At 45.0% G+C, this 20853-nt stretch overlaps 2 protein-coding genes across 2 annotated transcripts in view; both read left to right on the forward strand.

Annotated features, from left to right (window-relative positions):
• LOC310964724 (uncharacterized protein) overlaps positions 1–9220 on the forward strand; it is a 32081-nt gene extending 22861 nt beyond the window's left edge. Inside the window, exons 11-17 of the mRNA XM_083937980.1 lie at positions 92–142; positions 1257–1567; positions 4448–4540; positions 5999–6091; positions 6992–7073; positions 7305–7417; positions 7511–9220. Of these exons, the coding sequence (XP_083794106.1) occupies positions 92–142; positions 1257–1567; positions 4448–4540; positions 5999–6091; positions 6992–7073; positions 7305–7417; positions 7511–7717 (950 nt within the window). The 3' untranslated portion in view covers positions 7718–9220. The remainder of the gene's footprint in view (positions 1–91; positions 143–1256; positions 1568–4447; positions 4541–5998; positions 6092–6991; positions 7074–7304; positions 7418–7510) is intronic.
• Positions 9221–10485: 1265 nt separating this feature from the next.
• unc80 (unc-80 homolog (C. elegans)) overlaps positions 10486–20853 on the forward strand; it is a gene marked incomplete at its 5' end in the record, with an annotated part of 40521 nt that continues 30153 nt past the window's right edge. Inside the window, 10 exons of the mRNA XM_083937735.1 lie at positions 10486–10577; positions 11084–11132; positions 11482–11638; positions 12158–12498; positions 12926–13049; positions 13147–13211; positions 13501–13643; positions 18463–18736; positions 18853–18987; positions 20246–20462. Coding sequence (XP_083793861.1) covers positions 10486–10577; positions 11084–11132; positions 11482–11638; positions 12158–12498; positions 12926–13049; positions 13147–13211; positions 13501–13643; positions 18463–18736; positions 18853–18987; positions 20246–20462 — 1597 coding nt within the window. The remainder of the gene's footprint in view (positions 10578–11083; positions 11133–11481; positions 11639–12157; positions 12499–12925; positions 13050–13146; positions 13212–13500; positions 13644–18462; positions 18737–18852; positions 18988–20245; positions 20463–20853) is intronic.

Raw genomic sequence — 20853 nt, forward strand, 5'->3', positions numbered from 1 at the left:
CCTGCTCTTCTCTTCTCCTTATTCCCCTTCACCTCCTTCTTCAAACTTGTCCTTTTTTCCTCCTTGTTCTTTTACCTCTTCCCTCTCAAAGCGATCCAGTCCAGAGCGGACACCAGGTCTGGAAGAGCCCCTGGTATGGCAGGTAGACCACCTAGTAGATCCTGTTAGACCCACGACACCCTCCTCATCCACATATGACATCTTGTTCTGTTTAGAAGTAACCTGTGTAGTAGCGAGCATCATCCATCGTGGTCACACATTACTCTGGAGGATGTCTGCAGGTTTCAAAGAGCCTTTCAATCATTTATTATTCACGTCTTCTTGCACTGCATTCCCCTTTTAATACATAACAGGGTTGCAATTAGGGCTGCGCTCAAAGTATCAAGAGGGCAGTATATTGTGACGCACTCTTTGCTGATACACATACCAATGCAGGTGCTACTGTGTCGATACATCACCTATGGTGCAGTGCACAATACAGCCAACAGGTGGCAGCCAAGGCAATACACACGGCTGATGCTGTGGTGAATTCTGTCCTCATGGTCCTCATTCAAATTTAAACTCTATTGCACGTATCATATCATGGCCTCTGTGTCATGATACATATCATACTAGGATGTTGTAGGCAACACCATGCCCTCCTTGCAGTATGCAAAGCATGCGTGTATTTACTGTATTTGCCCAAACCTCTATTTCCTGCCCACGACCTTCTTTTTCCAGTCTGAAAGAAGGTGAATTTGAAAGCTTGTTTAGTTTTGTTCCCACATTTGGGATGATTCCGTATTTGATTTTAACTTTGGCTTTGTCAAACCTGCAGTGACCCTATCAGAGGTGGGATCCATGACAACAGGTTGTTACTTTTTGACCCTAATCAGGATGCCGTCCACTAAAATCCTATTGCACCAGTATCCCAGCAACAAGCTGCCAGCGTCAAACAGATAAATTTGCCTGCGTGTGCTTTCACGGCTTCCTTGTGCAACACTCTTGTTTGACCTGGGCTGTTTGTTTTGTGGAAACTGAGCAAATTTGGCACCAACAGGGCAGTGTTGACAGCTCCATGAGTGTTGTGTCCTTATCATCTTCATCAGAACCAGATGGAGACACTCCAATCCATCTGTTGCTCTAATGGTTTTGTCTGTGCTTTCCCCTTTTTGTCCAAAGTGTCTCCAGGAAGATTTCTTTCATTTCATATCTCTGTCCCACCCTCTTTCTACTCTTCATCATTGTAATCCAGAGATATCGCTTCTTCTCTCAAGGTACAGAGTCTGCCCGTTCCCGATCAGTCCGTAGCGGTGCCTCTACCCCCGGCTCCACTGCTGTCACGCCCGGCACACCGCCCACCTACTCCTGCCGCACCCCTGGCTCACGTACCCCCGGCAGCCACACGCCCAAGTCCTTCAGCGTCCTCCAGGAGAAGAAGGTGGCAGTGATCCGAACCCCGCCCAAGTCACCATCCTCTGTCCAGCGGCAGCTGAAGGTCCTTAATCAGCCGCTGCCTGACCTGAAGAATGTAAAGTCCAAGATCGGCTCCACCTCCAACCTCAAGCACCAGCCGAAAGGCGGACAGGTAACAGGCCTGGCTGGAACATGACACACCGAGTAACGAGTCACACCCAGAATCTGAAAAAAGTGTCAAATTCTACTGTGTTTGGGACTTTAACAAAAATCAAAAGACACAAGACATATTCTATAAACAGCAGAGAGAAATCCATAAAAGACGTCCTTATCTGATCCTATTTTTGGGTGATGAAGTCCTTGAAACTTTCAAAAGTCGTGCATTTACCAGTTTCGGCCTCATGGGGGCAGTAAAGGTAAACCTTAAAATAAATACACTGTTAAAAAACAAACAAACAAAAACACTATGTGCTGCAATTAAGGCAAGACTAATACTTGTGTTACAATTAACTCCTGACAGTAAAGGTTAAGAGTTATATAACATTTTGAAAATGCTGTTTACACTTTATATAAGTTGTAGCTGTGGACAGGAATATCCACACATATAAGATGTAATACAATGAGCTGTTACAGGGTTAAATAATACAGATGCAAAAAATCATTTTTTTTAACTTATGAGAAATCACATATTCATCTGGCTTTATCTGGCTTTAAAAAAGAGTCGTTGTTGCTGGATATTAAGTTATTAGTGTTTTCCCTCTTCTTTGTCTCTGCGAGTTGTTGAAATGTCGTTAAATCTCTCTCACCACATCTTCTTCATCACTCACCGCCTCTAAACGCCTTCCATCACTTCCTGCGACTGTCCTCTCCCTGTCTGCTGTCCTCTCCGTCATCGGCTGCCTCCGGCCTCTTCCCCTGACTTTCCCTTTGTCTTCCTTTTCCTTACCTCTGTCAAATGTCTCAATATTGCAGTAGGACGCAAACCAGCTTTAGCTGTTCATCTGAGGAGCGTATTTAAATCAGCTATTCTCGTGTGAAAATGTGCTCTAGCTGCGTCCCAGGAGCAGTCAACCTACAGAATCCTTTACCCTTGGGGTCTGCTTTCGTCATCGCCGTGCAGGAGTTCCCCTCCGGCTCTGAGTATTAATAATTGCAAGCGTACGGAATTACTTATTGAGAAGTTGCATCAAGACACAGAATGAAAACAACACCTCGCATCACTTCCAGCAGACACAGCAGTCGCTCGCTAGATCATGAAAATGTGATTTCTGATTCTCTTGAAATGAGAATTGCGTAATAGAAAATAATAAAAAAAAGAGGTGCAACGTTCAAACTCTCATGAATATGACCTTTTATCATTTACACACTTGCTGTGAAAATGGTTACATGCACACACACTCACACACACGCTCTTCTCATCTTTATCTGTGATGTAACAGATGTCTGGTCGACTCATAGACTGCAAATGTGTAATCACATCACCCCGGCAACAGACAGTCTTAATGTTCCCAGTAAAAACAAATGTTCATTATGAAGACTGCAGCCTCGGTGTTTGGGTTATATGTGGCTGTAACTGTGTGTAATTGTGATAGTTCTGCACCACCTTAACAGAGATTTAAATCATTAAATAGAGCATAATGTATTAAATAGGGCTGCCACAAATTATTTTAATCATATTTTCAGTATTGAAATATTTTTCTCTGGTAATAATATTTCCCTTAAATGCCCATCATTGTCTCTTGAAGCCCAAGCTGACGTGCTCGTATTGCTTGTTTCATCTGAACATCATACAAAACCCCCCAAATATTATTATTATTATTACTATTATTATTATTATTATTACTATTATAGAAGATAAAGAAAAGCAGCAAATATCCACATTTCAGAGGCTGGACCAGTGAAGTTTGGTATTTTCATATAAACATTGATAATCGATCATTCAAATGATTGATTTCATTAATTGACAAATTGTTTGAGCTCTCGTGTATTAGATTTTAAAATATAAATGTTCTTTGTTTGACTGGATTGGCGTTGGATTTAGTGCAGGTGCATTGTCATTGGTTGACCTTGTAGCTGTCTTGTGATGCAACAGTGTACGTGTGTGTGTGTGCCTGCTTGCGTGCATACGTGTGTGTGTGTGTGTGTGTGTGTGTGTGCGTGTGTGTGCATGTGTGTGCGTGTGAGAGTGTGAGGAAGAGCTGTCAAGAGAATCCAGGTCAGCCCAGTGTGGACCGGTGACGGAGGCTTGCTGTCGGGGCGCTTGCGTGTTGTCCCTGAACGCCTCTCTCCTCTCATCCTTCCTCTCCCTTTGTTCACTTTTGGCTCTTTGAACAACGCAGAATTGTTTTTTTCCTTTCATTCGTTCTATTTTACAAAACAACACAGAATGGAGCACAGGGCAGAAATACTGTCATTGGTTATATTAAAGCACAACTGACAATCAATTAAGTTCTATATATACATATTATTTTTATATATTATATATGTATATGTATCTATCTCTCATCTCATCTTCAGCCTCTTATCCGGGGTCGGGTCGCGGGGGCAGCAGCTTTAGCAGGGACCCCAAACTTCCCTTTCCCGGGCCACATTAACCAGCTCTAACTGGGGGATCCTGAGGCGTTCCCAGGCCAGTGTGGAGATCTAATCTCTCCACCTGGTCCTGGGTCTTCCCTGAGGCCTCCTCCCAGCTGGACGTGCCTGAAACACCTCCCTAGGGAGGCGCCCAGGGTTCATCCTTACCAGATGATCCTGAACCACCTCAACTGGCTCCTTTCTATCTATGTTTATTGATTTGATTGCTCGTCCTTTTGTGTGCTTCGTGATATCAATAACCACCTCTGTTACCTTTTGCATTTCTGATTTAGCGTCAGTAAAGCATTTATCCAGGGTTTAACTGGCCAATTACAATATTTGACCTCCAGAGCAGCTCTGAGAAATATTTGTAACACTAAGAAAATCAATCTGTTCACATGGATCACTCATTGCACGCTTGACTTAACTAAATAAGGAACATATAGTGTTTGTTTTTTTTATTCGGTTTTCGTTTTAGGTTCAAATTGCACACGAGAAGCTGGACTTCAGTCATGTTCAGTCAAAGTGCCACTCCATGGACAATCTGAAGCACGCGCCCAAAGGAGGCAACGTACGTATGCCTTTCTCTTTGTCTTCCTCTACTTCTCCTTCCTTTCTTTCTCTCTTCTGCTGGGGTTGATGTAGCACTCTCACGCTATTTGTATCTGTTTGTCTGCCATTTGCTTGCTGCAGTCAACATGATTTATATGGAGATAGATACGTCTCGATATTGTTTGTGTGAACAAATTGACGAGCGGTGAACGTGTAATCTGTGAATATCAGGGGCACAATTTCAGTTCCACATCGAAATCAATCGAAATGAGATTTGAAGGTCAGTTATTTAGTTTTAAAGTTTAAATGGAAAATACATTCGAATCATTACCCTAAATGTAAAAAAAATAATAATAAAGAATTTGGAAAATCGTAACACCTTCAGTAAATCTCATCTCATCTTCAGCCTCTTATCCGGGGTCGGGTCGTGGGGGCAGCAGCTTTAGCAGGGGACCCCAAACTTCCCTTTCCCAGGCCACATTAACCAGCTCTAACTGGGGGATCCTGAGGCGTTCCCAGGCCAGTGTGGAGATCTAATCTCTCCAGCTGGTCCTGGGTCTTCCCCGAGGCCTCCTCCCAGCTGGACCTGCCTGGAACACCTCCCTAGGGAGGCGCCCAGGGTTCATCCTTACCAGATGATCCTGAACCACCTCAACTGGCTCCTTTCAACGCAAAGGAGCAGCGGCTCTACTCCGAGTTCCTCACGGATGCTGAACTTCTCCCCCTCTCTCTAAGGGAGACTCCAGCCCCCCTCCTGAGGAAACACATTTCCGCCACTTGGACCCGCGACCTCGTTCTTTCGGTCATGACAAAAAAAATTGAAAACTTGAAAGAACTGGAAAGATATTTTTTATTTGTAAACTTTGTGTATTTGCAGATCTATATTTACCCCAAAAATATAGATAAATATATAGTTTACACATTTGTATTTACTGTATTTACAGATTACACACATCTACAGACGGAGAATACTGAGACTAATCTATCCATCTAAAGTGCAATACATCCATTCTACTCTTTTGTTAACCAAAAAGTAAAGTTCCCAACTTTCAAGTGATATTTTTGGTTTGTATTTCTTCAGTATTTGTGGAGTACATTGATTGTTGCACTAAACCCCTTTAAACGTGCTTCTGCGGTAACAACTCTCTTCAAAACAGGCGCAAGTTCAAGACTTGATGGGTTACAGCACTAAAAGTGCAGCTTCTGCTCCCTGAAAAAAGCCTTTATCCCTCCATAAAAAGTAAACTCGATCAATAAAAGACTTCGGTTCGTTGTCTGTGGTTTAGATCAGCTGGAAATCCAATTCCCCGGCGCTGAAGTGAGTGTCGACAGACCGACAGTTGGTGGATTTAAAATTGGGACACTTTTCCCAGGATTATTTGGAGCAGGAAGGGAGGGGAGCATTTTTAAGCCCCCCATCCTGTTTGCACTCAGTGTTTGCTGTTTTTATAAAAATAAGTCCCCCTGTCGTTCTCAGGTCATGATTCCAAGTGTTAAACTGGACTTTAGCCACGTTCAGGCTAAATGTGGCTCCATGGACAAAATCCAGCATGCAGCAGGCGGTGGAAACGTGAGTGACTCTGCAGAAAAAACACATTCAACCTATACATTTAGCATAGTCTTCATCTGTATCAACTGTGTTTTTGTGCCTCTGAACATCATATTTAATATTTGCACCAAGCACACACAGTATCTCTGCAGAGTGCATACAGTCTTACTGCAAACATCTCTTTACAGCATGCAGGGTTAGCTCTGTGTCTTGTTGTACTCTTGTTGTCTTGGTGTAATGTTTGTCTCACCTCATCTCATCTCGTCTTCATCCGCTTATCCGGGGTCGGGTCGCGGGGGCAGCAGCTTTAGCAGGGGACCCCAAACTTCCCTTTCCCGGGCCACATTAACCAGCTCTAACTGGGGGATCCTGAGGCGTTCCCAGGCCAGTGTGGAGATCTAATCTCTCCACCTGGTCCTGGGTCTTCCCCGAGGCCTCCTCCCAGCTGGACGTACCTGGAACACCTCCCTAGGGAGGCGCCCAGGGTTCATCCTTACCAGATGACCCTGAACCACCTCAACTGGCTCCTTTCAACGCAAAGGAGCAGCGGCTCTACTCCGAGTTCCTCACGGATGCTGAACTTCTCCCCCTCTCTCTAAGGGAGACTCCAGCCCCCCTCCTGAGAAAACCCATTTCGACCCCTTGTACCCGCGACCTGTAATGTTTGTGCTCACACTAATTGATCTCAACCATGGACAATAAAGTTTAATTGAAGCGCCTACTCCCTGTAGCGTCACATAGTGCCTGTGTTGCGCGTTTGTTTGATGTCTGTGCTCGTTTTCATTCATTTCGTTGAAATGACAACAGCATCTCTGTGACTCTTGATTGACTTCATGTAACCACATAAAATATCATATCAGCTTTCACCTTTGTAGTTTTTTTAAACATATGTTAATATGTGCTTTCTGCTGCTTCCCGCAGATTCAAATCCAGACCAAGAAGATCGACCTTAGCCACATCACCTCCAAATGTGGCTCCATGTCCAACATCCGCCACAGACCAGGTACTGCAGTTGTTTTGCTTTGATTTGAGGAACTTTTGAGGTTAACATGGACTTGCTCTACGTCTTCTACACATACATTGACATCTGTCTAGAGATCATCAGCATATACTGTATCAATACGGTAAATGGATGAAGCTGTTCTTTTTAAATGCAGTGTCCTCAGGAGAAGCCTGCATGCGAGTGATGCCCCATTAGTTTAATCCCTTTCTCCTCCTTCTGTCTTGTTCTCAGGGGGAGGTAATGTGCGCATCGACAATGTGAAGCTGGACTTTAAAGACAAGGCCCATGCCAAGATCGGCTCCATGGGCAACACCAGCCACACTCCTGGAGGGGGGAATATTATGGTAAAAAAAAGGAAGCACACAAATCGAGCATCACGTCTGTGAAAATAAAAGAAGTGAAAACACCCCTGAGCTTTTTTGTTTTGCACCTGTCAGATCGAGAGCCACAAGCTGACCTTCCGGGAATCCGCCAAAGCTCGGGTGGATCACGGCGCCGAAATAGTCATCACCCACTCCCCCGGGGTCGAGACGGGAGGCACGTCCCCACGCCTGTCCTCCTCCGGTAGCATCAACGTAGAGTCGCCCCAGCTCTCCACGCTGGCCCAGGATGTCACCGCTGCCCTGGCCAAGCAGGGCTTGTAAGCAGGATCAGGCTGCCTCCTCTTCAGATACCCCTCCAAAATCTGTATCATTGCTCCTCTCCCCTTCAGTCTCATTCACTAATAAGCATTCTCCCGAGATCCTTCACTGCGACATGACCGCCCACACACTTGACCCCACAGGTTTTACAGTTGTAGTTGATTGACTGTCTCGTCTGTCAACCGCCCTTCCAGCCCTCTCAGTGGGATTTTAAAAACTGAATTATACGATTACTCTTCATTCACTCACCCTGTCGCTCTTTATTTGTTTCTCATTCATTGTCACTCAAATATGGACATTTTCTCCGTTGTGTTCTAGATAGGCTGAATGCTAACGTTTGAGTGGATGTGTTTGTTCAAGAAGGCACTGACCGTTTTTTCGATTGTACAGTGAGTTTTAGCGTGAAAAGCATCACATTCCACTTGTATGGGGGTGAACGGTGAGGTGAACTCATGCGTAATGTTCATTCAGAATTTATAGGGTACTGAATGCAAGACATAGCTACTAGATTCTAGTCTAAAAGATAAGACAACCGTGTGAGAGACGTAACTTACAGACTTACAGAAGCTTGTAACTGAACCTGCAAGAGAATGGCTGATGAGCATGTCTGCAACAGAAGGACATGACGTTTGTTTGTCCGTTGGTTGATTTTAATTGTATGATTTCCTGATATGTGCTGAATCGTTGGACAAATTGTGTTCTCTTGTTTTCTTTTTTATATATGTCACTGTAGTGGAAGTTGTTCCCGTTGTGTGTGTATGTTCCCTGTGGCTGCACTGGCTTATTAGCACTTACTGTAAATGTGGATAGCCACTGCAGTTATGTCGAGTCAAATGCTAAAAAGGCTAGCTTCCCAATAGATCTTTTCTTTTTCACAAACCAACGGGCTGCTCTTATTGTTTGGTTTTATATTAGCTCTGTGGTTTTATCAGGCTTCAACAATGCTTTTAATGCTGGCATGGCAAATGATAAATAAATCAGATCCGTTTGGAGCAATCTTAAACTTTTCAGTGTGAGCGTAAACGGCCAGGATGCATTCTCGTGTCTCCACTTCGAGGTCAGAAGCTCAGATCCTGAAACGGCCCCTCGTGCTCCTGTGATCTTTCTCCTTTTTGCACAGAGACTGAGGTGTACGACGTCTTTGACTGGGTAAAAGTTTGCGTCTGAAGTGGAAAGTATTAAGCTTTACATGAAAACATTCCATGAATAGAGCAGCTACCCGGCCCTTTTGTGCGATTGAACCCGTAACTTCAGAGGAAATGAAAGCAGAACGGAAGAAGAAGAAGAAGAATGGGAGTAACCCTCAACTTGCAACTGTTAGACGTCATTAAAAAAAAGGAATAAAAAACAAAACTGTTCTAGCATATTCTCTGCTCACCATTGTAAAACTGCTCTACCCCCTTTTGCCTCGTCCCCTGGTGTCAGTTACCCCTCCAGTGTTTTTCTGTGCTCCCTATATTCTCGCCTCTCTCCTCCCCGGCCCCTCTTTGCCTGTGTAAGTGTATTTAAAAGACCATGTAGATGTGTGCACACTTTCTGATGTTTGAGACGTACTGATGACAAATGCTCCTACAGGATGATGACAACAGAAATAAAGAAAATAAAAACAGATTCACTCTTGTATCTTGTATGAATTCTCCAAAATTTGGTGAGCAATTTATCTCAAGCATGCCTGGTCTTCAGCCGGTGAAGAGAAACGCAAACATGTTGGATTGGGTTTGTGAAAAATAATGTATTGAGGGGTGCTAATGCAATTTTATTCATTCATTCATTTATTCATTTTGTATTATTTCTATTTATATTAGTTATGATATACAGTATATGTATATATACACAGTGTATATATATATATAAATGTAAGTATGTACGTTATACGTTCCCAAATATCACAAGTGTTATATTAACACGCCCCCCTTTTTTTTCACTGGACACTTTAACTTGCACACTACCACCTGCACTGGTCATACAAATACAGTCACTTATATTTCATGTATATAATTCAATGCCATATGTTTAGTTTGCTTGTGTTCATGGTTATATTTATGTAGGCACTGTCAAATCAAGTCAAATTCCTTGCAATGAAAATTGCCTGGCAATAAACCTGATTCTGATGTGTGTGTGTGTGTGTGTGTGTGTGTGTGTGTGTGTGTGTGTGTGTGTGTGTGTGTGTGTGTGTGTGTGTGTGTGTGTGTGTGTGTGTGTGTGTGTGTACGTCGTCGTCTTTCCCAGCCCACTCTTGTCCACCTGGGTTGTCAAGCAACCTGTTGATATTCACTTGGAGGATTATCCCCGGTGTGAATGCACCGTGTGTTTGTGTTCTCAGTCACAGGATGTTTCATTGTCATTTCCTGTAATGAAGATGCACAGGGCAGATAAGAGGGTGTAGAAGGGAAACATCTGGCGCAGCTGCACACTGCGTCTTTAAGCTGCGCCGCCGAGACATTAGCACGTCGATCAACTGTCGCTGTCCGGCGAGGGAGGTGCTGAAATCAGAGCGCGCTCCTGCTCCTGCTCCTGCTCCCCCACCCTCTCTCTCTCTCTCTCTCTCTCTCTCTCTCTCTCTCTCTCTCTCTCTCTCTCTCTCTCTCTCTCTCTCTCTATTTCTATTGCCGCCTACCGACCGACACTTGCAGCCATTTTACGCAGGACGAACCCAATCATGTCGTGAGGGAGGCTCTCTGGTCACCTGGGCAGAGCCAGCAGCCGCCGCGCGTCCCGGTGGTCGCACAGAGCCGGGCAGGCAGGCAGGCAGGCAGGCAGGTCCGGCCAAGATGGTGAAGAGGAAAAGCCTGGACGACAACGAGCCGGAGTGCGGGAAAGGAATACCGTTCCCCATCCAGACCTTCCTATGGAGGCAGACCAGGTCAGTGCGTGCTTCAGTGGAAATTGATAACAGGTGTCAGCCATTGGTGAGATTAAGGAGGATCAGGGATTTGACAGCCGTGTCAAAGTCACTGCTTGACACATGAAAAGGCACCCGCATTTTTTTTTTTACCCTGATCAGCGTCAAAATAGATGTATTGCCTCATTATAATTCAACCCATGAACGGATCCCAGTGCCACTGAGTGTGTCCGTTCACTGGTTTCAATGAATGTTTTTAATGGTGTTAAACGAGGGAGGGAGGCTGCCTGTTTGTGCGAGGTGTTAACTGTGAATGGAGATAGATGCAGGCTGCATGATGTCACACCTGTACAGCAAATACCCAAAGTGGGCCAAAGAAAATAAGTGTGTGTCGGCTGCAGTGAAGTGACTGCTCATGTGTGCAGCATGTCATTCACAGTGTGTTTCTGACATTGGAGGTTTAATGGTGTAACCTACATTTACCATTTTTAATATCTTATACAAGCATGTTTTCTGTGTGTTTTCAGTGCGTTTCTGCGTCCGAAGTTGGGAAAGCAGTATGAAGCATCTTGTGTGGTAAGTCATTTCGTAATGTCATGTGCGTGGTGAGGGGGAATAATCGCTCCCTTCTCAGTAATCTGTTTTTACCTTAATGCACCTGCAAATCAAGTGGGCTCTTGATTTTACATTAAGCAAATTAGTTTTTGCCCTTGCTTCCTCCTATTACCCGGGAGTCAGACCTTCGGAAACTCATATCCATAATGACGCTTCTCCAGATCCCTCTGGATCTAAACAGAGCTGCCACTGTCTCTCCCACAGGCATTGCCAGGCCTGGGGCCATGAGGGCCTTTTCGATAGTCAAAGAAAGAGGCTTAAGATCCTGGCTGATGTCTCTCTCCTCTTTTTTTCTTGGCTGTATCCCCAGTCCTTTGAGCGAGTGCTCGTGGAAAATAAGCTCCATGGGCTGTCACCGGCCCTGTCAGAGGCCATCCAGAGCATCTCCCGCTGGGAGCTGGTCCAGGCAGCCCTGCCTCATGTACTCCACTGCACCTCCATCCTGCTGTCGAACAGGAACAGGCTGGGTGAGGACACGCAACACACAAATTACCCACACGTTAGATACTGAGTTATTGAATTGACAGCTTTATCCAGATTATCCTCATTCAACAAAATAAAACACTGATGTTCTATCAACCACAGGGCAGATAAAGGACAGAGTAACTTTACAGTTCATCACAGGTCCGGATTATTAATATCTACGGGAATTAATATATACTATTTATATATGGTATATAGACTATTTAAAGCAGCCAAATGAAGTTTGCTTGAAAATGACTCACACTATCAATCATTTTCCTCTCTGCCTTTATTATTTCTGCTGGATCATGTTGAAAAAACTGGATCTTCACAATATCAGCAAAAAATATGGCAGATTTGATATGATTTTTACTAAAGGTCTTGTGACGGCCCAGAGCCGGAAAATCCCCAGAGGTTAAGATGTTTCATACACACCAGATCCCACCAAAGCAACGTCTTGCTGCCCATTCATCGCCTCACTAAGCAGCATTCAACATTAACTAAGGACCTCTGATTTCCAACAGGCCACCAGGACAAACTGGGCGTGGCTGAGACCAAACTGCTCCACACGCTGCACTGGATGCTGCTGGATGCTGCCCAGGAGTGCAACCACGAGCCCAGCCTGGGCCACGGCTGGTCTGGGGGCAGCAGCAGCAGCGCCTTCCTCCAGCCGATGGGCAACCAGGGATCGTCCCCAGGGGCTCCTGGCTCATGCTCCGGCTCTGCCCTAGGGGGGTCAGGGCCCCAGCACAGCGGCTCCCTGCCCGAGGAGGACGAGAATGCTCGCACCAAGCTGTTCCACAAGAGCATGGCCACAGTGGAGCTGTTCGTGTTCCTGTTTGCTCCGCTTATTCATCGGATTAAGGTCTGTACCTGTTGACACAAACAGTCACGACCATTGTTACTGTGAAGTTTTAATATTCTGTATTATATGAAGAAAAAGATCATCCCTCCAACACAGGGTCACCCTATGGCTATTGATCTGTGTGTGCAAACAGATAGGGGGGTCAGGTTACAACACTCTTGGGATTGCACTGTGCGTGTGTTCCCCCAAATGAACAATTAATTACTGTATCTTGTAAGTGTGACATGGTGTTATCATATTATCAATATATTATTATATTAGCATATCATATTAGCAGTACAGGTAATAATCCAACAACATGATAATATATAAGCAATTCAAGTAATAAAGCTAGTTTTATGCATCTTTGCTTCTTGCTTTGATTGAAAGTAGTGCAAAAACTGTTTCCTCCGTCGATGACATTCTCAATATGTTTCTTATATTTAAGGAGTCGGACCTGACCTTCCGATTGGCGAGTGGTCTGGTAATATGGCAGCCGATGTGGGAGCACCGTCAGCCTGACATCTCTGCCTTTACTGCACTCATCAAACCTGTCAGAAACATTGTGACAGGTGGGGGAAAAAATCCTAACTTACGACCCTATAGATCCCATGTAATCTATTGTTTTGTATTGTTTTGACATGTAATCTGCTACGCCTGTCTCAACAGCAAAGAGAAACTCCCCAGTCAACAACCAGTGCAGCCCCTGTGGCTCTGGCAACCCGGGTCCCATGGTGAGTGTGCATTTTAAGCTCTGATTGTGTCTGATCCTGCCTACCGAGTTGATTGAATGTGTTCAGGCAAGCGTCTGAGCCTTTTCCCCTCCCCCTTTCAACATCCCCAGAGGCTGGCGGCTAATATTCATTAGCACCAGCCATCCGGGAGCGTTAGCGTGGTTGCCCAGGGTCACGACAGTAACCTCCCTCCCACCTCAGAGCCTTTAATTATCAGGAGCTGTCTCTGTCTTTTTGCCTGTTTGCCCACCCATCCACAGTATTTGTCCATCTCTCCTCCCACCCACAGGGCTTCCAGGTGGTTTGCGAAGCCGCCCAACCAGATTCCTCCTCCCCCGCAGCTGGAGAGAGGAGCTGTCGTCGTGGTAACTCGGTCGAGAAAGGCGGCCCTTCCCAACAACCCCCACCGGTGAAAGGTCCTTCCAAGAAAAAGTGAGCGCAGTTAATCAGTTTAACCTCAAGTAGCAGATAGATAGGGAGCATTTGGTCATGTGGGTCTCATTGATTTTTGATTCAGAGGTTGTTGAAGCTTCATGGCTTGTTGTTAAGCAGGAGGAGGAAGAAGTGTCATAAAAAGGGTAAATGTAACAAGGTCGCCCCACATGGGAAGTGTGGACATGATAGACCATTTCCTCTACCATTGTTTTTCTTCTGAGCTTGTGCTGGGAACAAGAGAAACTTTGATATTTATCATTTGCCTTGGATTCACTTGAAAGCAAATGCACCACCGTGCTGCAATGTCTTATCAAAACGCTTGCCTCTTGGGGGGTTGGCAAACTGTAGTTACAGTATGTACCGGAGGGATTCAAAACAAATCCCAATAACTCTAGTCAGGCTTATTCATTTAGCCCACAGATGGCTTTACAATCCATCCATCTAGACCCTCAATTCAGATCATGTCAGGTAAATAATCAATCAACAATCAGGATCATTCATCACACTGGGTACAGAGAACACACTAACGCCTTATTCTCTAAATCAAAAATACTGAAGCTCACTGATCTGCTGAGTTTCCAAACAGCACAAGTCACGTATAGAGCAACAAACAACATGTTTCCAGTAATTATTCAAGCATGTTTTTCCCAAGAGAAGGAGGGAACTGAATCTAAAACATCCGTGTGCACGCTCAACTTTAAAAACCTTTTGCATTTCAATATGTGGAGTGAAAGTGTGGAACAGACGAGCGGAGGAGCTCAGACGATGTCCAACCATGAGCAAATTCAAACAACAGTACAAACGGGCAGTGTTCACAAGGTAGAGGGAAGTAGAGGGTTATGACAAACACTAGGGTTCTCACATTTTACCATACTTGTCATTTATTTAGTTTTACCCAAGCGGTTATTGTGTTAGATAGATAGATGGATGGATGGATGGATGGATGGATGGATTGATGGATGGATGGATAGATAGATAGATAGATAGATAGATAGATAGATAGATAGATAGATAGATAGATAGATAGATAGATAGATAGATAGATAGATAGATAGATAGATAGATAGATAGATAGATAGATAGATAGATAGATAGATAGATAGATAGATAGATAGATAGATAGATAGATAGATAGATAGATAGATAGATAGATAGATAGATAGATAGATAGATAGATAATTTTATATATCCCCGAGGGTAAATGAGGTCATCGTAGCAGCGGTACAAAACAATCAGAAGTACTAAAAATAAGATAAAATATAAAATATGAACAACAATAAAATAAAAGTACAGTATCGCAGATAAACACTGTATTACAATATGCTATGTGGATTTTAATGTGCAAGTTGTTGTTGTTATTGTTTGTTTTGTTGAGTGTATTAAAAAAACAAAAAACACAACAACAAAAAAACAGGATACACAGGAAGTAAGAAAACCTACAGTGCTAGGTACTAAGAGGAGAAGGGGTAGGAATTAATAAGCTAATGCTTCTTCCTGCTCCTTTTCAAACATACAAAGGGTTTTAATGACTAGTGCTTCAAGTTTAATGTATTTTCCACATGTTTCAAATAAAGAATTCATTCATTCAAATACTTTGGGTTAAACCTCAGCAAGAGCAACAGGAAGGGGCAACGCTACATTATACAAGAAAAAAAACAGTATGTAGCAGAGCTGGAAGCAGAACTACCACAATTTAAAATAAGAACATCCTCTGCTGTAATGTTCCCTCTGTTTCTCAAAGGTGGTAATGATGCATGAGCGATGAAAGAAAGCAACCATCCGTCCACAGACATCAGAAAACCTTTGTGATTTGGTTTTGGTGACCCTGTAGATGTTTGAGAATAATGTCCAGAAGAGGGCCGAGCGAAAAAACTCTGGTGCTATTTATCTACAACACAGATATGAGACACTGAGAGGTGTTCTCATGTCACATGCACACTCTCAAATGTGTGAAATCCTGCAGTTAAACCATATATTAATCATGGGTGCCGATTCATAATGATCAATATACTGTATGCTTTCATATCTGAATAGTGTGATATTTGTGATGTACTCAAAAAGCCAGTTACGGGTTGGAGCAGCGCAGTGAGCCGCGCTGACACAGAGCTGGTGCCATCATCTTGTTGATGGCTAAACATCTGGCCCTGCGGCGCCGCTGGTCGTACACACTGCACGGCACAGCTCGCTTCACTAGCTCGTGAGAGCTAGCGTATATGAATAGCTCCTCCTTCCCCTGTGTAATGTGTTGCTCTAAGCAGTGCTGTCTCCTCAGTCAGCACACACACACACACACGCGCACACACACACACACACACACAGATCCTTGTCTTGCTTGAGCATGAGCAGACCCATCTGACGTTTGTCCACATAAACAGGGTAATTATGCTGAAGTAATGTGCTACATGTCTAATGCTGGCAGTGTCCCTGGCCCGGCATGACATGGCCTGGCTCTGGCCACGGCAAGTCTGCCATTGTTTGGTTTTCTCTGCCAGACTAAGGCTTAATCTGTGCCTTCTTTGGCACAGACGAGGCAGGTTTGACCAGCTTGGCCGGCAGCAAACGATAACTTGAGATCATGAGAGTTTGCTTGGTGCTGGGTGACAAAAGATGGTGGTTTCACTGTATATATTATAGGTTTACAGTGGCATATTCTGCTGTCAGAAGGACATAGAGTGTCATTTTGTAAATGTACAATAATTACAAAGTGTTTGTCACAAATTGTTGTGCCATGGTGTTCTGCCCTATTAAAGAGAGGTATGCAGTTAATAGGGGTCCCCTCGCAATACATTCACAGCCTACCCCAAGAGTAGCACTCTTTGTGGCAAACAATATATTACACCCAGTAAGCTGGCCTCTACTAGTTGTGCATATGCAAATGCTGAATGACGTAATAGTTTAAAAAGCAAGATTCAGTGTTTGTGACCTATGATTGCTAGTTTGAATTTGGGGAAACATAGATATGCTGCACTGTGAGACCAGAAAACACCAAATCTTCTCTGCAGAGAGTCCCCAGAAAAACACTTGAGAACATTTGCATTCAGCACATCCTATGTGGGTGTTTTCTGTTTTGAAGTTCATCGTGGCTGCTCCGTCATCATCCTGAATCACCCAACCAGTGGGCTGACAGAGTGATGTGGGAGAAGGCACAGAGAGGCCATCATCATATTATCATCATCCCGTTGCTCAACTCAACTCGTTCTGACAACCAAATAAGTCACTCCAGTGCTTCTTGTGATCACTCTGACAGCCAGCAACTGACTGGAAGTCACAATAAGCCCCCCCCCCAAGCTAATTATATCCTCATACACCAAAGGATTTTTGAGCACTCACATGGCAACGCAGGAAGGGGGAGATTTGCCCCTATTGTTTCATAGCCCACACTCAACAATGACTGATTAATTGCTTTCTCTAAGTGTTGGTAGTGGGGATGTTAAGCTGTTGTGCTTGAACAGGATGAGAGCGAGGTTATGGAGGAGAGTGAGTTGAATGTAAATTAGAGAAACTGCAAGAGAGAAATACGACGTTTGATTGTGAGAAGTTATTTATTTCATGCCCTCAAGTTGTTGGATTCCTACAAAAGGGGTGTGGCTCACATCAGAAGATTTTTAATCCCAGGATCGAATCTGAATCCAAATCGTTCCTTTTTCTCCGTAGGCTCAGAGGCGCTGTCAGAGTCCTCTTGTACACACACACACATGCACCACGCTGCCCTGTTAAAATCATTCCCCCCATCAGCACCCTGTGATTAATGCAGCTTACTCATCTGCAGCCGCATCGCGCTCCACTTGGAGCACTGCTGCTGATGCTGAGGCAGTTTCCATGGCAACTGCTGGCTACTGCATCTCTCCTACCGCATGGAGTCGGGGGCTGGGCCCGCTGCCTCTCGGAGGGCCTGGGGTGGCTGTCGTCACTCGGTCTCCATGACAACCTGACACAACAGCAGTAGGCAGAGAGTGTGTGTGTGTGCGTGTGTGTGTGTGTGTGTGTGTGTGTGTGTGTCGGCTAGACAGTGAAACATGATACAGCCTCCCTCTGCTGCCCGCTCTCAGAGTGATTCATGTAGATATCGACTATCTCTTCCTGCTCCATTTATTACAACAGCAAAGATTAAATGCCGTCCTCTGTCTCTCTCTCTCCTTCCCTTACTGTATCAATATGTTCCTCCACAGTGTGTGGCGCTCTATAGGCTCTGCCGCTCACCAACCGCTGACCTTCATTCCAGCTTATTTATAGTGGAAACACGTAGGCTAAGGCTCCCTCTCTCCCCGCTGCTCTCCCAATGATGCTGAAGGGGGGCTCTGCCCTTGTTTACCATCCTCCTTTGATGCATAATTAATGAAGCAGTGTGGCGGGAGTTGATGACAGGCTAATATAACTGGGAAGTCCATGACATAATGTAATTGTTGTGTATCTTGTTAGTTTTATGACGTTGCTGGAAAAGGCTAAAAACGTGCAAAACTCTCAACTTCGTGTTGAATTTTGGCATTTTTCATGATCCATTATTTAACTATTGATAAGGCAACTGCCAGATTTCTGTAATGTCACTTTCTTTCCGTACCTCTTCATTTTTTATCAGTGAAACAATCCAATTAATAAATTCAGTACCAGTTAATATAATCTACGCTTCCAAACCCTGCATTACCAACAGGTAACTCTGCACACAGTGATCAGCGGCGTGTCCATGCCCCATGTGTTTTGTCTGTTAGTTGTGGGATGCATTTATTATCAGTTGCCTGACCATCAGTGAAGATTTGCTGATTCTAGCAGCACATATTTGATGTTTATAAACAGCCTTATGTCTTCCCTTGTCTTCAAGGACATCAGCCCCTGCCGGCCTGCCAACCTCCCTGGCCCAACGAGCGCGTTACGCCACTTACTTTGACGTGGCAGTGCTGCGCTGCTTGCTGCAGCCACACTGGACGGAGGAAGGCGTGCACTGGGCCCTGATGTACTACCTGCAGCGCCTGAGGCAGATCCTGGAAGAGAGACCTGAACGCACACCAGAACCCTTGGTCACGCCTCTGCCACGCCCACGCAGCAGCTCCATGGTGGCTACCACGCCTTCGTTGGTCAACACCCACAAGACTCAGGTAAAGGCAGGAGGACGGAGGATTTCATTGAAGAGGCTGTTTTTTTTGGTTGGTACTGTAATTGACAAATTTGAAAGATGCAGAAATGCATTCATATGCACTGCTCTGTTTTGCAGGATATGAGTCTGAAATGCAACGAGGAGGAGAAATCTCTTAGCACAGAGACGTTTACAAAGGTGTCTCTGACCAACCTCCGACGACAGGCAGTCCCTGACCTCGCCTCCGACCTGGGCATGAACATTTTCAAGAAGGTTAGAGCCGGACATTCAGATGTTGTTCATGCTAACATGCTGATTTCATCTTAAACAGATTAAAATCATAGATTGTATATAAAAACTGACCCTGCATTCACATCAGAAGCGATGGAGGCGATGAAAGCGTCAAGCTGCCGTTCAACATCACTGTAAATGACGCGATGAGACGCGGTGTCGCTTCGGACGACGCCTTCTGAGCGACAAGAGCGACGCGATGACGCGATGAAGCGTAAATCGCGTCCGTTGCGACATCGCGATATCGCGTGATGCTGCGCCGCGACAGCCAATCAGCGTTGAGATCGCAGTAAGCGTCATCGAAGTTTTCCGTGAAACATCCAGCGGCTCACCGGGATCACCACAGCCGCCAATGTCGCAGTGCTTGGGGTAAACCAGACTGTTCCTATGGATGTAATATAATGGATATAATCTAATGGATATAACTATGAACTGTGGATGGCAGCGACGTGCCTTTAGGCGTCTAGTCTGCCGGAAATCCAGAAGTAGAAGAAGAAGAAGAAGAAAGCCGTTAGTGCAGAGTGAAGCGTACCCCGGTCTGATCTACCGGAGACCGGCAGCACCTGTACACCTACGGAGGTTAAATCACTGACGGCCTGATCTCACTACAATACAGAGCCACACACTTCCTCTGAGAGCTCATTATGTTCTTTTAAAAGCATTCAGACCCCTGGTTAGAGCTAGCATAACTTTCATTTAGCACAACGGCAGAGTAGGCTGAGCCGGGGTTAGCTTCAGTTAGCTAGCCGCCTCGGCTGCTACTTGCGATAGACGCGATGAAGCGATGATCAGAAATGGGAGACATATGAGTAAGCGATGCGTACCCGGGCGAGTTAATCACCTCCATCGCTTAAAGTGAAGCCAAAACACCTCGATCATCCTCTGGTGGCTAGTCCCGCCCCCTCCACATCTTAAATAATTTCAGTTTCTGACAATTTAGATGTTCAAGTATTCATTTTTCTGCTAAGTTTGTTTATGATCAGCTTTTTGATGCTATCAAAATGGGGTGAGACATCATGATTGACAACGTCAATGTCACACTAGGTCATTGCATACAAAACCTGCAACATGTATCACTTTCCTACATTCATTTTGTGTTTGATGTTCTGCTATCGACTGTGTTAGGAGTGAGTTTACTTTATGATCCAGGCAAAAGAAAAAACTAAAGATACACATGTGCATCAGGACTTAGAGGGATGTGGTTCTGATGGGAGGATCTCTTCCATCTGATGTGTTTAAGTTTAAGAACCGGCGTGATGACCGTGAGAGAAAGGGCTCCATCCCCTACCATCAGGCAGGGAAGAAGCGCCAGCGCCGTATGGGGGTCCCTTTCCTGCTCCACGAGGACCATCTGGACGTCTCTCCTACCCGCAGCACCTTCTCCTTCGGGAGCTTCTCAGGCCTGGGTGACGATCGGCGGGCCCTGGATCGCGGGGGCTGGCAGGCCACCATCATGGGTAGGCAGTTCATAATGAGAATAGATTGCACGTCACCGTCATTTGCAGTCTTGCTTCCTCTCCCCTAAGCTCCCATTTGGTGAGTCAGATGAGTCTGTCTGGATCTGGCTGTCAGCTAGTGAATTAGGTCAGTTCATTAACATTGGTGTTTCTTATTAACTCTCGTTGAGAAGTGTGATTAGAATTTGCTGTAGGCCTGTTATATATCCACTTAGCTACTGTGTGTGAGTTTGGATCTGTTTGTGTGTGTTTGTTTCATCTCATCTTCAACCGCTTATCTGAGGTCGGGTCGCAGGGGCAGCAGCTTTAGCACGGGACCCCAAACTTCCCTTTCCCGGGCCTCATTAACCAGCTCTAACTGGGCGATCCTGAGGCGTTCCCAGGCCAGTGT

Source organism: Echiichthys vipera (genome assembly GCF_963691815.1).
Source record: "Echiichthys vipera genome assembly, chromosome: 23".
Classification (NCBI taxonomy): domain Eukaryota; kingdom Metazoa; phylum Chordata; class Actinopteri; order Perciformes; family Trachinidae; genus Echiichthys; species Echiichthys vipera.